The sequence below is a fragment of the Podarcis melisellensis genome (assembly GCF_964234715.1).
Source record: "Podarcis melisellensis genome assembly, chromosome: 2".
In the NCBI taxonomy this organism is placed as follows: Eukaryota; Metazoa; Chordata; class Lepidosauria; order Squamata; family Lacertidae; genus Podarcis; species Podarcis melisellensis.
The window spans coordinates 13797787-13814207 of record NC_138529.1 but is presented as its reverse complement, the minus strand read 5'-3'; the positions used below and the strand labels follow the sequence as shown (position 1 = coordinate 13814207).

The following is a 16421-nucleotide window of genomic DNA, read 5'->3' as shown; positions in this document are numbered from 1 at the left end:
ACACAGTGGTACCTTGGTTGCCGAATGGCTTAGTTGTCGAACAAATTATCTCCCGAACACCACAAACTCAGAAGTAAGTGTTCCGGTTTACGAACGCTTTTCAGAGCCGAATATCCGACGCAGCTTCCGCTTGAGTTCAGGAAATTCCTGCAGCCAATTGGAAGCCACACCTTCTAACAGTTTTGGCAGTCAAATGGTCTCCCAGGGTGGTTTAAATTTGAGAACCAAGGTACCACTGTTCCCTTGCGATGCACCGTATTTTTCGCTCTATAAGACGCACTTTTTCCCTCCTAAAAAGTAAGGGGAAATGTGTGTGCATCTTATGGAGCAAATGCAGGCTGCACAGCTATCCCAGAAGCCAGAACAGCAAGAGGGATTGCTGCGCAGCGATCCTTCTTGCTCTTCTGGCTTCAGCGATAGCCACGCAAAGCCTCTTGAGCGCAGCGGAAGCGCTCCTCCCTCTTCGCTCAAGAGGCTTTGGGTTGCTTTCATGTTTTCCTCCTCTAAAAACTAGTTGTGTCTTATGGTCGGGTGTGTCTTATAGAGCAAAAAATACGGTATGTATCTTTCTCGATGTCTTCACTGTACCAGGGACCGTAGGACCCTCTCCAGCGATGCCTTGCCGCCTTTGCCACCCCACTTAGGCCTGTGTGTGTGGGTACACTCTTACTTATTCACAGTCTTTCTACCAGGAACTGCTGGATCGGATCAACGAGCTGCTAGGCCGCTCCGATACCCTGAGGGACTTTCTGCTGGCAGAGCTAGCGGTGTGGCAAGATTGCCAGCGGCGGGCATGTGTTGGGGACAATTGTGACACCAGCTTGACAGAACTGGAGAAGTGGTGAGTCTCAACGGGAAGGTCTGCAGTAAGTTCGCCTGCACCTCCAGCCTGTGCTCCTACCATCTGTTTTGCTTCACCGTAGGTTCACCGGGAGTGCTGAGAACCTCTTCCATTTGTTGCTGCTGCTCCGCACCCTGGAGGAGCTGCGCCAGAAGGTGTCCTATGAAGGAGATCCCCTGCGAGTCCAGTTGCCCCAGCAGGAGAAGCGACTGAAAGAGCAAATTGCCTGTCTTCTGAAAAGGTGCCAAGAGGAAGGGAGGGCACCCATTGAATAAGAGGAGAGGAAGAGTGAGTAGGGGGAGACTGTGGGTGCTGAAGATCTTTCTGCTTTCTTCCCAGTGCATTTGTGGTGGAGATTCAGCCTTCCATGCCATTGCCCAACCGCCGGCCTCTGGTGCTGAGAACCAGCAACAAGTTCTCTGTCCGTGCCAGGTGAGGAGAGAGTTCCTTAATCCGGCAGTGGCTTCCAGGTGGCGGCCATTTTGGAATGAATTAAAAACCACTGGGCAAACAGCTTGGGGTTCTCCAATTGTTGTCAGACTGCCATTGGCCCCAGTCAGCATGGCCAGGAGGCAGAGGCAGTTCTGTCCTCCACCAGGGCCTTTTCAGTGATGGCTCCGACCTGGTGGAATGCTCTGTCCCATGAGACTAGGGCCCTTCAGGATTTAACCTCCTTCCCTCGGGCCTGTAAGACAGAGCTATTCCACCTGGCCTTTAATTTTAATTCAGCCTGATCTTTTATTTCCCTTCTCTTCCCTCCCCCTCGCCTTTTATGAAGATCACCCTCTCTGAGACCCCACAGCTAATTCTCTCCTGGCCTCCTCGCTGGCCCAAGTAGGACTAATTCAGCCAGCTAGCCCTGGAGATTATCTAATTGATTTTTATTGTTATTCATGTTTTTATACTGTATTTTATGCTGCTTTTATAGTTGAGTGTTTTAAAGTGCTTTAAATTTGTTGTTAGCTGCCCTGAGCCTGGTTTTTGAACCGGGTAGGGCAGGGTATAAATAATTTTATTATTATTATTATTATTATTATTATTATTATTATTATTATTATTATTATTATTATTGCAGTGCAGCCATTTCCACCCCACTGGGCACTGAGCTTAGGGGGCACTGTGGTATGTCACAACTTCGACCTAGTGAATTGAGCAGAACGGGAGGGAGGAATGGGGTACCGGATTTTGGCCTTGCGCAGGGCGTTACTGAAATTTGAAAGACCCAACATCTTGGATGGCCACAGTTTCCGCCATCCCTGGTGATTGGATCAGGAGGCTTCTGCTTAGATGCATCCAAGAGACGTATTCAGCAAAGAACATTGCAATAAAAGCCACTGGATTTTAAAATGAGGGAGCAGGGAAGATTTGGTCCAGGACAGAGGCCTGCTGTCAGTGAGGCCTGGTGGTGGGGTTGTGGCAAGGTTGCCAACAGCAGGTGGCGCCAGATCCCACTAATTCTACATTTGCTCCCATCCTCCGTCCTGCTGAAAAATGGGGAGATTTAAGGAGGAAGCAGAGCCAGGCTTACACTTGCCCTTACGGAGCGAAACTCCGCTGCCTGCCACTTTCGATCTCGTGGGTTATAACAAACTGTTGTTGCCACTTAATTCAGGCTCCTGGTGAAGCTCCTGGATCGAAACCACCCGATGGAGGTGAAGATAGAGATTGACCGGTGAGTTCCTCTTGGTGAAGTGCCAAGGTGTTTTTGTTATATAGTCGCAAGGGCAGGGCTGAAGATTGCCGTGGTGCGACTTGTGGGGAGGGTGTAGGGCTGGGTCATTTTCCGCTAAAAACTCTTTCTTTTTCTTCCTCTCTTGCAGGAATGCTGCTAATTTGGAAAGGTAAGCAACAGCTGTGGAAAGGCAATGGAAAATAGTGAGCCTTGCCCATTGGGGGGCTGGTGGTGGGGCACAAGCTTTGATTTGGCACCTACATGGCAGAGGAAGGGGCAGGCTTTTGCTTACCCAGCGACTTGGCCCCTTGAGCCAATATGGTGTAGTGGTTAAGAGCGGTAGACTCGTAATCTGGGGAACCAGGTTCGCATCCCCGCTCCTCCACATGCAGCTGCTGGGTGACCTTGGGCTAGTCACACTTCTCTGAAGTCTCTCAGCCCCACTCACCTCACAGAGTGTTTGTTGTGGGGGAGGAAGGGAAAGGAGAATGTTAGCCGCTTTGAGACTCCTTTGGGTAGTGATAAAGCGGGATATCAAATCCAAACTCTTCATCTTCTCTTGCCATCTTTCTTATTTGTGCTCTTGATGTTATGCAAACCCTGCTTTCAGTCCTCTGAAAGTCTCAGGGTAGACATACACTCATACCTCGGGTTACAGATGCTTCAGCTTGCATGTTTTCGGGTTATGGACACGCTGAAACCTGGAAGTACCAGAATGGGTTACTTCCAGGTTTTGGCGCATGCGCAGAAACACAAAACCATGCTTTGCGCATGCGCAGAAGTGCCAAATCACATCCTGTGCGTGCGCATACACAGTGCTGCGGATGCGAACGTGCCTCACTGTATTGCTTTGATTCCAATCAGTGCATCTGAGTGCCAGTGTGGTGTAGTGGTTAAGAACAGTGGACTCCTAATCTGGTGAACTGGGTTCGCGTCCCCGCTCCTCCACATGCAGCTGCTGGGTGACCTTGGGCTAGTCACACTTCTCTGAAGTCTCTCAGCCCCACTCACCTCACAGAGTGTTTGTTGTGGGGGAGGAAGGGAAAGGAGAATGTTAGCCGCTTTGAGACTCCTTCGGGTAGTGATAAAGCGGGATATCAAATCCAAACTCTTCTTCTTCATCATCTCCTGTAACTTCCTGCTGAAATCTCATAACTCTTCATACCAAAAAAACATGTTCCAGATTGTTGTTTGTTTATCTTGCTTTTTTTGCACTGAAGTGTGGGTGCCCCTCCAAACGGCAATAATGTAATTAACATTAGGGGGGGCATCGCGGGACAACTAATAAACTGGAATGACGATTGGACAGTCCAATACTAATTGACCACAAACTTATTATTGTTGCATCGATAACATGTTGCAGAATACCTCTGCAAAACACACACACACCAGTTTGGAGATGGCAATGTGAAATTTGCTTGCTTGCATGGTAGGGGAATTGGAAGCAGGAAGGTGTCTTCTGGGATGTAGAAAAGACTCAATCCAAGTCATTGCTCATGAAAGCTGAATCCCAGAACTGGTGCACATGAGCAGAAAGAAACATGGCAGCTGGGCTTCCTATTCTGCTGTTTGAGCAGAATTAAGGTAAACGAACCCCTGACCATTAGGTCCAGTCGTGGCGACTCTGGGGTTGCGGCGCTCATCTTGCTTTATTGGCCGAGGGAGCCAGTGTACAGCTTCCGGGTCATGTGGCCAGCAGGACTAAGCCGCTTCTGGCGAACCAGAGCAGTGCACAGAAACGCTGTTTACCTTTCCGCCAGAGCGCTACCTACTTATCTACTTGCACTTTGACGTGATTTCAAACTGCTAGGTTGGCAGGAGCAGGGACCAAACAACAGGAGCTCACCCCATCATGGGGATTTGAACCACCGACCTTCTGATCGGCGAGTCCTAGGCTCTGTGGTTTAACCCACAGCACCACCCATGTCCCTTCTTGAGCAGAATAGCATAACAATAAAACTCCACCTGATTATAAACTTGTTACTGGCCATCTGGGAATGACAAGCTTTCACAGATTACGTGTGTGTGTGTGTGTGGTTACTTTTTAAAATCTCTCCCTCTCTCATTGGTAGATTTCGTAGGTTCAACATCTTGCCGTCAACCACCAAAACCATGGTGATGGACCGGCCCCAGGTGGAGGGGCTCATCTGTGACTTCAAGTACATTGTAAGGGCCTGGTGATGGGGGAGATGCAAAACTCCTGTTTGTTTGCAGCTCTGGGATGGGAATTTGTGTTTCTGCAGCTGTGGTGGAAGAAAGACTTGACAATTCAAGTCTTGACCTCTGGGATGTCTCACTGTTACCCTGTGGCTCAAACCCCACCCACCTACCCCAATTTTGTCCTGCTACTGTGGTTGGCACACAATTCTGAACAACGTGCGGCAAAAAAAATATGGAAGACATTTTGGCCAGCTCTTTTTGAGACTTTCTTCCTCCATTCTATGTGGCTCAAACAAGAAATGTGTTAGGGAGGGAGGGTTATTGGGCCATTCTTGTTTCTTTATTATGTATTTTGTGATTTTATATTGTGATTTTATTTTGAGAACTGCCCTGAGACCTGGGGGTATAGGGTGGTATAGAAATATAATAAATAGTAGTAGTATTTAAAACAAACAAGATGAATTTTAACAGGGAGAAATGTAAAGTATTGCACTTGGGCAAAAAAAATGAGAGGCACAAATACAAGATGGGTGACACCTGGCTTGAGAGCAGTACATGTGAAAAGGATCTAGGAGTCTTGGTTGACCACAAACTTGACATGAGCCAACAGTGTGACGCGGCAGCTAAAAAAGCCAATGCAATTCTGGCCTGCATCAGTAGGAGTATAGCATCTAGATCAAGGGAAGTAATAGTGCCACTGTATTCTGCTCTGGTCAGACCTCACCTGGAGTACTGTGTCCAGTTCTGGGCACCACAGTTCAAGAAGGACACTGACAAACTGGAACGTGTCCAGAGGAGGGCAACCAAAATGGTCAAAGGCCTGGAAACGATGCCTTATGAGGAACGGCTAAGGGAGCTGGGCATGTTTATCCTGGAGAAGAGGAGGTTAAGGGGTGATATGATAGCCATGTTCAAATATATAAAAGGATGTCACAAAGAGGAGGGAGAAAGGTTGTTTTCTGCTGCTCCAGAGAAGCAGACACGGAGCAATGGATCCAAACTACAAGAAAGAAGATTCCACCTAAACATTAGGAAGAACTTCCTGACAGTAAGAGCTGTTCGACAGTGGAATTTGCTGCCAAGGAGTGTGGTGGAGTCTCCTCCTTTGGAGGTCTTTAAGCAGAGGCTTGACAACCATATGTCAGGAGTGCTCTGGTGGTGTTTCCAGCTTGGCAGGGGGTTGGACTCGATGGCCCTTGTGGTCTCTTCCAACTCTATGATTCTTTGATTCTAGTAGTAATAGTAATTAGAAAAAGAATAAAATTGACTTTCCCTGACTGTTCTTTTTATTTCCTCTAACATAATACCTAGGAGAAAGGATTCTGGGTTTTCTTCCAAATGAAATTTAAACATCTTTTTCAGTTTGTTAGAGATATATTTATGTATGCAACTGCAGCGGCAAGGTTAAAGGTAAAGGTACCCCTGCCCGTACGGGCCAGTCGTGTCCGACTCTAGGGTTGCGCGCTCATCTCGCTCAAGAGGCCATGAGCCGGCGCCGTCCGAAGACACTTCCGGGTCGCGTGGCCAGCGTGACGAAGCTGCAGCTGGCGGGCCAGCACCAGCACCGCACACGGAAACGGCGTTTACCTTCCCGCTATAAAGTGGTACCTATTTATCTACTTGCACTTAGGGGTGCTTTCGAACTGCTAGGTGGGCAGGAGCTGGGACCGAACGACGGGAGCTTACTCCGCCGCGGGGATTTGAACCGCTGACCTTACGATCAGCAAGTCCTAGGCACTGAGGTTTTACCCACAGCACCACCCACGTCCCTGACAAGGTTATTGATGGCCAAAAAATGGAAAAGTAGCAGCGTCCCAACTAAAACAGACTGGTTATCTAAAATGATGGAATACTTCCATATTGCCGAAATAACAGGGAGGATAAGAGGGGATATGGTACAAAAAGTGAATAAGGAGTGGGCTATCTTTAAGGAATACATCAAAATTTATGTGGAAAAAGTAGAATTTCTGATAGATATTGAGTGAAGATGATTAGAGTGAAAGGAGAGTAGAGTCAAGATAGAAGAAGAGATTAAAGAATTAATGAAATGCATTTAAGCTAGTTGGAAAAATAAAGTAGCGTAACAAGAACGGCTGGAAGTCAAGTCATTTGGTGGGTGTCCGTGTGGGGTAGGTGTGTAGATACAGTGGTGCCCCGCAAGACGAACGCCTCGCAAGACGGAAAACCCGCTAGACGAAAGGGTTTTCCGTTTTGGAGGCGCTTCGCAAAACGAATTTCCCTATGGGGTTGCTTCGCAAGACGAAAAAATCTTGCGAGTTCCCGCGGTTTTTTCCCGCTTTCCCCCCCTTTTCCTAAGCCGCTTAACAGCTGATCCGCTGATAAGCCGCTTAACAGCTGATCGCTAGAAGCCGCTAGACCGCTGTAGCGCTAATCCGCTAAGCTGTCAATGGGCTTGCTTCGCAAGACGAAAAAACCACTAGACGAAGAGAATCGCGGAACGGATTCTTTTCGTCTTGCGAGGCACCACTGTATGTTGATATGTACAGTATAGGTAGATATTATATAGAGCAATGTAGGTATGTTTTATGTTATGAAAATAAGGTAGTGTGTTATGTATGTGTATTGTGTAAATGTATATATGTGCTTTATATGTTAATAAAAAAATTATTTATTTTTTAAAAAAATTGACTTTCCCTACTCTAGCTCATGAGGCCTGAGAAAGAGCACTGTATTCCCTCATCTGGGACCTGCTAGGAAGCCTAAATATTTATGAAGAAGACTTGAGCCTGGTGAAGTGTCTTTCTGGGGCAGGAAGTGGGGAGGAACATAATGTATGGGCCTTGGTGTGTATTTTTTTAGTACATGTATGGAGCACACTGCCTCTTCATTTTTGCTCCGCGTAGCAGCCATTTTGTGTTAGGACCCACAGCCACTTTTATGGAGAGATTAGTACTGGTGCCTCATTTCTTTAACGCCCCCCTCCAAAAAATAAAATAAAACCAACAATGACGCCCACTGGCCTTATTCATAGGCAGGTTATGATTAGGCATCAAATGTGTGGCTGGAAGGACTTTTCCCTACCATCATTTGGGCCTTGACATTCATTTGCTGTAGCTTCCCTCCTCTCCCCTTTTAATAATGATTACCAGTCTCCCATTTCTCAGTGAGTCACTCTCTGTTCTTCCTCCTCTGAGCTTGTGACGCCCTTTGTGGTCTATGTTTGCACGAAGATGGATCTTCTTAGAGCAGGGGTAGGCAACCTAAGGCCTGGGGGCTGGATCCAGCCCAATTGCCTTCTAAATCTGGCCCACAGACCGTCCGGGAATCAGCGTATTTTTACATGAGTAGAATGTGTCTGGCGACATGGGTGGCACTGTGGGTTAAACCACAGAGCCTTGGACTTGCTGATCAGAAGGTCGGCGGTTTGAATCCCCACGACAGGGTGAGCTCCCATTGCTTGGTCTCTGCTCATGCCAACCTAGCAGTTCGAAAGCACGTCAAAGTGCAAGTAGATAAATAGGTACCACTCCAGCGGGAAGGTAAACGGCATTTCCGTGCGCTGCTCTGGTTCGCCAGAAGCGGCTTAGTCATGCTGGCCACATAATCCGGAAGCTGTACGCCAACTCCCTCAGCCAGTAAAGCGAGATGAGCGTCGCAACCCCAGAGTCGGCTACGACTGGAGCTAAAGGTCAGGGCTCCCTTTACCTTTTTGGAATGTGTCCTTTTATTTAAAATGCATCTCTGGGTTATTTGTGGGGCCTGTCTGGTGTTTTTACATGAGTAGAATGTGTGCTTTTATTTAAAATGCATCTCTGGGTTATTTGTGGGGCATAGGAATTGGTTCATTCCCCCCCCCCCAAAAAAAAAATTGCCCGGCCCACCACATGGTCTGAGGGACGGTGGACCGGCCCACAGCTGAAAAAGGTTGCTGACACCTGTCTTAGAGGCATGAGAACAGCTTTGACCTCTGCCAGGGGGTGCTACCCAGCGTGATGGCATCTGGTTGCTTCCAGCCCTGTAAACATGTGGTTCTTCTTCTCTTTGCAGATGCTGAAGGAGCAGAAAGTCGGTTTGGGCAAAGGCAAGGGCAGCAAAGGGCTCAGTGAGGTGGGTTTGCCTTTCCCAAGAGTGGCTGGCTCAATGCAGCCGTGATGTGGCTCCTTTCTGGCCTCCCAGCAGTGCTATTGCTGCTGCTTACAAGAGGAGCAGGCTTAGAGGGGTGGCTTTGTAAGCACACCAATCCGATCCAATCAGTTTATTACGGCCATAGACCAGCAGTTTTAAAATGGCTAAAAAAATTTTTTATAAAAGCAAGATACAATAGTTATGAGAACAAGCCGGAATAAAAACAGAGAGACAAGTGTCGCTAAGCAACTAGAATTTTAGCTGCTACTGGAACGATCTGGACACTGAACTGTCGTGTGTCTAAAACGCTAGATTTCATAAAGGAAATAATAATAATAATAATAATAATAATAATAATAATAATAATAATAATAATAATAATAGTGTCTCCATAAGGCTTGCTGTCCTTGATTTATCACGATTTCCCTGTGGGTAATATCTGATGCACAGAATCGTGCTAGTGTGTAATCAGAGGGTTTTTATCTGATAACAGGCATTTTAAAGAGAAGGCCTCAGTTCTCCGCAGACTTAGGTACAATATTGCCATCTCTCAACCTGGGTTTTCCATTGACTGCTGGAAATCCAAGGCTCTTAGTCAGACGTAGTACAGACAGAAAAGTGTTTTTCAAGTTAAGTGTGCTCTGTCATAATTTCTTTTATTATATTCATCCATCACTTTCCACAGGAAGATGTCTCAAAGGGATTTTGGAATCTGTAAAATACAGAACAACTTGATAATAAACTGAAAGCCAAATGCATTGGGGGGCGGAATACAACAATGCATACAGTAGAGTTAGTTTGCTTGGAGGCTTGGGGCACCCTCATCACAATAAACTGACATTGTACTGTATTTCATGGCCTTTTTGGCACAGACACACCTAAGTACCGTATTTTTCGCTCTATAAGGCGCACTTTTCCCCTCCTAAAAAGTAAGGGGAAATGTGTGTGCCTCTTATGGAGCGAATGCAGGCGGGAGGCTCTGCTCAGCGCTCCCTTTAAAGAGCCGCGTGGAGCGTTCTCTTTAAAGGGAGCGCGGCTCTTGGGGGAGCCTTAGCCGTGCAGCCCACCCCCCCCCCCCCCGGGCAGGGGATGAAGGCTCCCCTTGCCCGGGAGAGGCTGCACGCGGCTATCCCATAAGCCAGGACAGCAAGCGGGATCACTGCACAGCGCTCCCTCTAGCTGTTCTAGCTTCTGGCTTAGCCGCGTGAAGCCTCTGCAGGGCACGGGCAGCCTTCATCCTGCTGCCCTGCGGAGGCTTCGTGCAGCTATCCCTGGCTTTTGCGGAAGGTGGGGGAAAAGGATAGAGCCGCGCGGCGCTGTCCCTTCCCCCACCTCCCAGAAAAGCCCCCAAGAGCCGCGCTCCCTCTAAAGAGCGTGCGGCTCTTTGGGGAGGAAAGCCAGTAGGCTTGCTATCGCTGAAGCCAGGAGGGCAAGAGGGATCGGTGCGCACCAATCCCGCTTGCTCTCCTGGCTTCAGGGAAAGCCCTGCAAAGTCTCCTGAGCGAAGATGGAGGAGCGCTCCCTCTTAGCTCAGGATGCTTTGTGTTCCTTTCTTATTTCTTGTTTTCCTCCCCTAAAAACTAGGTGCGTCTTATCGTCCGGTGCGTCTAATAAGAGTGAAAAATATGGTACTTGGAAGTGTGTGTACAGTGGTACCTCGGGTTACATACGCTTCAGGTTACATACACTTCAGGTTACAGACTCTGCTAACCCAGAAATAGTGCTTCAGGTTAAGAACTTTGCTTCAGGATGAGAACAGAAATCGGGCTCCGGCGGCACGGCAGCAGCAGGAGGCCCCATTAGCTAAAGTGGTGCTTCAGGTTAAGAACAGTTTCAGGTTAAGAACGGGCCTCCGGAATGAATTAAGTACTTAACCTGAGGTACCACTGTAGTCAGTTGTTCTAACACTTCCTGCATCTGATGGATGGACTCTAGTCTACAGAAGTTCACAACCCAAAAAATCTTTTAAGGTTCCAGAAAAATCTGTCTGTATAAAATAACAGACTCAACTAGGTGTGTGCCCCTTGCCTTTGCTAATTCTCATTCTCCCTCCCTCCCTCCCATAGGGATTGTTGCCTGTCACAGAGGAGCTCCACACCATCACTTTCATCCTGGACTATTGCTACCAAGATTTTACCTGTCAGCTGCAGGTATGAGGACCTCACAGATGAAGTTAGGAGTTGGTTGTGGTTGAATGGCCAGGTTGCTTGAAGTGAGCCTACTGAAGAAATGAACCTATTCTGCCAATTCTCGTAGTAGACCAGTATGAAGTAAGCAGCACATAAGTGGCACACAAAACACTAGCAAACCATTCTACGTTCTAATTCTTATATTAATAATCCAAAAATTGAGAGAGCAATGTACAAAATCTACTACAGAAGCCACAAACAGAAAACTCATTCAAATAGTGTCCAAAAGGAAGATTCAGTCTTTAAAGTTCCTTTAGCCAGGCTCCTGTAGATTTCAACAAAGGTAAGTTTGATCAAATGAAGTGTTGTGATGTTACGCTCAAGGGTTAGATATCAACGAAGATTAAATAAAATTTCTAAATAATATCTGAACAGACAAGTACGAAAGTCTCTACTTGGAGTTCATATGTTACATTCCTTCTTGGCTTAAGCTACAATATTTAATTTCTTTCTTCAGGAAATTCTCCCTCAAGATTTTGGTGTGTTTACATACATTCACTGGTGATATAAACCAAAACCTGATTAACCTTTAAACATTCATTATGTGATTTCTGAGAATATAAATACGAAAATCAATACTTGCACTTCATATGCTAAGTTCTTTCTTGACTTAAGCATTTATTTTATTTAAACACTAATAAGTTTTGGTTTGTACCACCAGTGAATATTTATAAATATATCAAAACCGTGAGAGAGAGTTTACTGAAGAAGCCCAAGACTCTTCATGGGCGAAACAGATGACAAACGCCGGCACCCTGTCTAACTCTTGTGCGTAACATCACCGAATCTTCGTTTGATCAAACTTATCTTCGTTGAGAATATTTTTGTCGCTGCAGAAGAATGAGATAGCTCTGAGAGGAGATTGGGAAGAAGGAAGATCCATTAGGCCCATCTGTTGACTGCCTTCTTCGTGTTTTTGCCCCAGTTTGTGAATACTGGTCAAGGAGAGAGCAGAATTTGTCATATGGGGACCATGGCCTTTTTAATTTGGCCCAGGGTCTGGGATCTGCATTTATTGCTGCTTTTTCAAGATTTGTGATCTTTCTCCTCTTAGACATCCACTTTGCCGGTGGTGGTCATCTCTAATACCAACCAGATGTCCAGTGCTTGGGCCTCTATCTTATGGTACCTCATGTTCAGTCCAAACCCAACGGTAAGAAACATACTACATTTCTCTCTTTTTTGGAAGCCCCCAGCCAGAAAGCATTTCGTTTCATTTCATTTTTAATTTGTATACCACCTTTTAAAATTAGATCAAGGGAAGTGATAGTGCCACTGTATTCTGCTCTGGTCAGACCTCACCTGGAGTACTGTGTCCAGTTCTGGGCACCACAGTTCAAGAAGGACACTGACAAACTGGAACGTGTCCAGACGAGGGCAACCAAAATGGTCAAAGGCCTGGAAACGATGCCTTACGAGGAACGGCTAAGGGAGCTGGGCATGTTTAGCCTGGAAAAGAGGAGGTTAAGGGGTGATATGATAGCCATGTTCAAATATATAAAAGGATGTCACATAGAGGAGGGAGAAAGGTTGTTTTCTGCTGCTCCAGAGAAGCGGACACGGAGCAATGGATCCAAACTACAAGAAAGAAGATTCCACCTAAACATTAGGAAGAACTTCCTGACAGTAAGAGCTGTTCGACAGTGGAATTTGCTGCCAAGGAGTGTGGTGGAGTCTCCTCCTTTGGAGGTCTTTAAGCAGAGGCTTGACAACCATATGTCAGGAGTGCTCTGATGGTGTTTCCTGCTTGGCAGGGGGTTGGACTCAATGGCCATTGTGGTCTCTTCCAACTCTTATGATTCTATTATTCTATTCTACTATACATAAGGTGGTTCGCAAGCTGAAGAAACAACAAAATACACAAAAAAGATCATAACCTTATAACAATCTGATCCAATACAAAAAAATCATAATAAAAACATAACTTTGAAATAAACGACTTATGTCAAGCAAAGTAATATTCAACAACCCATTCAAATATAATACTACATAATAAACATATATCACCTGAGGCCCTTCTCTGTGTGCCTTCTCAGCGTGAGCTTCCGGAAGGTGGCAAGATGAGAACAGGGCCTTTTCTGCAGTGGCTCCCCGTTTGTAGAATGCTCTCCCCAGGGAGGTCCGGCTGCTGCCTTCATTATACACCTTTAGGCACCAGGCAAAAACGTCCCTCTTTACCTTTGGTTGATTTGATTGACATCCTGTGCCCTTTTAAAATGTTTGTGGGGTGTGTTTGTGTTATCAGGTTACCAACAACCCAATATTCTGATTATGTACTTTGTGGTTTTATATTCTGGTTTTATTCTGTGAACCACTCTTGACACCTGCAGGTATAGGGTGGTATATAAATAATAAGAATAAATATACACTGAGGTCCAGCGCTGAGGGCCTTCTGGCGGTTCCCTCACTGCGAGAAGCCAAGCTACAGGGAACCAGGCAGAGGCCTTTTCGGTAGTGGCACCCGCCCTGTGGAACGCCCTCCCGCCAGATGTCAAAGAGTAAACCCCGAGACACTCCCTGGAGAAACAACCACTAACTTTGGCGCTGGTTGCCTTTTATTTCTGGACTCCATTCCTTGTGTGTGCTTCACAGCACACAACACTGCGCAGGTCATGTCCCTGCAGCAGTCTTGCACATGTGTCGACCCGTGACTTTTCTCCTCACAGGCAACCTGCTCTTCCTATATGAAAGTCGCTTCTGTGTACAGCGGTACCTCAGGTTACATACGCTTCAGGTTACAGACTCTGCTAACCCAGAAATATCACCTCGGGTTAAGAACTTTGCTTCAGGATGAGAACAGAAATCGTGTAGCAGCAGGCCCCATTAGCTAAAGTGGTGCTTCAGGTTAAGAACAGTTTCAGGTTAAGAACGGACCTCCAGAACGAATTAAGTACTTTACCCGAGGTACCACTATAGAAAACATGGCGCTCTCCCAGATGTTGTTGGATTCCAGATCCCAGCAGCCTCAGCCCCATGGCGAACGACGGGCCTGGGATGAAGGGGACTTGGAACGTAGCAACACCTTCAGGGTTCCATGTTGGGTTTTTGTAACGCTTGCGACGTTGTCCCAGCCAGCTTTGTATCAAAGCTTTTGATCGTCCCGGATTTCCCTCCAACCTCATGCCCCGTGTCCCTCCTGTTCCCTAAATTGGTCTCGCCTGGCTCACTGTGTGTCTTTTCCCTCTCCCCTCCTGTCTTTCTCTCAGAACCAGCTATTTTTCTGCAATCCACCTGCTGCCACCTGGGACCAGCTGTCCCCTGTCCTGAGCTGGCAATTCCTGGCTGCTACTGACCGAGGCCTGAACGCAGATCAACTCAAGATGCTGAGAGAGAAACTCTGTGGTAATGGGAGAGTCTGGTAATGCGGGGCCAGTGTAGTGCAGTGGTTCAATTTATTTTGGATTTTCAGAACCCCACCATTTAGCTTTTATCCATTTCCGCAGTCACACAATCAATCAAATCAATCAATCAATCAATCAGTAGCTGAACTGGGTTCCACACGGTCACAAAAACAAATGAACCGAAAAGGCCTCAAAAACACAAGATAGATGGCAAAAACAAAAGCGCCAGACTTAATCCGTTCCGGAAGTCCGTTTGACTTCCGAAATGTTCGAAAACGTAGGCGCAGTTTCTGATGGGTGCAGGCGCCCTGGAAACAATAGCTGACAACCACATCGGACGTTCGGCTTCCAAAAAATGTTGGGAAACCGGAACGCTTTCTTCCGAGTTTTCGGCGTTTGGGAACCAGGGCATTTGAGAACCAAGGTACCACTTTCCATCAGTGACCATGAATGTAGAGCCAGGGTTGGTGGTAGCTGTTCAAGATAGAATGAACAGAGTGTTACCGTATTTTTCGCTCTATAGGACACACTTTTTCCCTCCTAAAAAGCAAGGGAAAATGTGTGTGCGTCTTATGGAGCGAATGAAGGGGGGAGACAGGCGGGAAAAGCCCCCAAGAGCTGTACACAAGCTCCGTGCGTCTCTTGCGGGCTTTTCCCCAGGAGGGAGAAGGGACTGACTGGCCACATCAGTCCCTTCTCCCACCTCGTAGAATAGCCCACAGGAGCCGCGCAGCCCCTTTAAAGAGCGCGAGGCTTCTGCGGGCTTCTGTGGGAGATGGGGGAATTCCCCCACCTCCCGCAAAAGCAGGGAGAAGGTCTGGGAGAAGAGCACAGGCTGTGCACTTCTGTCCACTTCTCCCAGAGCTGGGCGGGGGGGATTACATTTTTTCCCTTGATTTCCCCCTCTGAAAACTAGGTGCGCCCTATGGTCTGGTGCGCCCTATGGAGCGAAAAATACGGTATCTTCTGTTCCCTCAAGTCCATAAAGTGGAAGTAAGGGTGGGGGGGTGCCAAAGAAGGGTCAACTAACAGGCCTCACCCCCCATTTCTGTCAGAACAATTATGCAGCTCACTTCTTGCCTTTTCTTTCCACCGAAGGACCAAATGCAACATCGCAGAGCACAGTCGCCTGGGCACAGTTTGCCAGGGTAAGTGCCGCCCCTGCCTCCTCCCGCTGCTCACCGAAGCGCCTTTCCCTCCTCTTATTGCCTCTCCCCTTTCCCCCACAGCCTACTTCGTACGCTTTCTCTTTCTGGACCTGGATTGATGGCATCTTGCTCCTGATTAAGGAGCACCTCCTGCAACTCTGGAAGAACGAGTAAGGAGAGGGGTGGGGAAGAAGAGGGGGAAATTTGGCTTCTTCCTTCTCAAATAGCAGAACTTGAGGAGTCGCACAAAGCCTTGAACGGCAACGGCCCCTGGAGGGCGCTGTTTGCTAGGGGGTGTTTTGCCCGTCTCCGCCACCTGCAAAAGCCACCTGAGTTCTTTGCAAATACAGTGGTACCTCTGGTTACGTACTTAATTTGTTCCGGAGGTCCGTTCTTAACCTGAAACTGTTCTTAACCTGAAGCACCACTTTAGCTAATGGGGCCTCCCGCTGCTGCCGTGCCACCGCTGCACGATTTCTGTTCCCATCCTGAAGCAAAGTTCTTAACCCGAGGTATTATTTCTGGGTTAGCGGAGTCTGTAACCTGAAGCGTATGTAACCTGAAGCGTTTGTAACCTGAGGTACCACTGTACAAACCCCCTTTCATAGAATGATAGTAGTAGAGTTGGAATACATTGTCTTGCCCAATGCAAGGTGGTTCTTTTCAAATTAGATTCAGAAGCAACACAAGCGCCAGTGGGTAAGAAGGTTGCAGATTTTATTCCAAACAGCAAATACTGTCATACCTCGGGAGGAATACGCTTCAGGATAAATACAAGATGGGTGACACCTGGCTTGAGAGCAGTACATGTGAAAAGGATCTAGGAGTCTTGGTTGACCACAAACTTGACATGAGCCAACAGTGTGACGCGGCAGCTAAAAAAGCCAATGCAATTCTGGGCTGCATCAATAGGAGTATAGCATCTAGATCAAGGGAAGTGATAGTGCCACTGTATTCTGCTCTGGTCAGACCTCACCTGGAGTA

At 47.3% G+C, this 16421-nt stretch overlaps 1 protein-coding gene across 1 annotated transcript in view; it reads left to right on the top strand.

Annotated features, from left to right (window-relative positions):
• Positions 1 to 16421, top strand: part of STAT2 (signal transducer and activator of transcription 2) — a 54343-nt gene that overhangs the window by 24870 nt on the left and 13052 nt on the right. Inside the window, exons 8-19 of the mRNA XM_081898547.1 lie at positions 693 to 841; positions 924 to 1082; positions 1181 to 1273; positions 2454 to 2513; positions 2662 to 2682; positions 4586 to 4679; positions 8682 to 8741; positions 10826 to 10909; positions 12003 to 12101; positions 14155 to 14290; positions 15388 to 15437; positions 15519 to 15607. Coding sequence (XP_081754673.1) covers positions 693 to 841; positions 924 to 1082; positions 1181 to 1273; positions 2454 to 2513; positions 2662 to 2682; positions 4586 to 4679; positions 8682 to 8741; positions 10826 to 10909; positions 12003 to 12101; positions 14155 to 14290; positions 15388 to 15437; positions 15519 to 15607 — 1094 coding nt within the window. The remainder of the gene's footprint in view (positions 1 to 692; positions 842 to 923; positions 1083 to 1180; positions 1274 to 2453; positions 2514 to 2661; positions 2683 to 4585; positions 4680 to 8681; positions 8742 to 10825; positions 10910 to 12002; positions 12102 to 14154; positions 14291 to 15387; positions 15438 to 15518; positions 15608 to 16421) is intronic.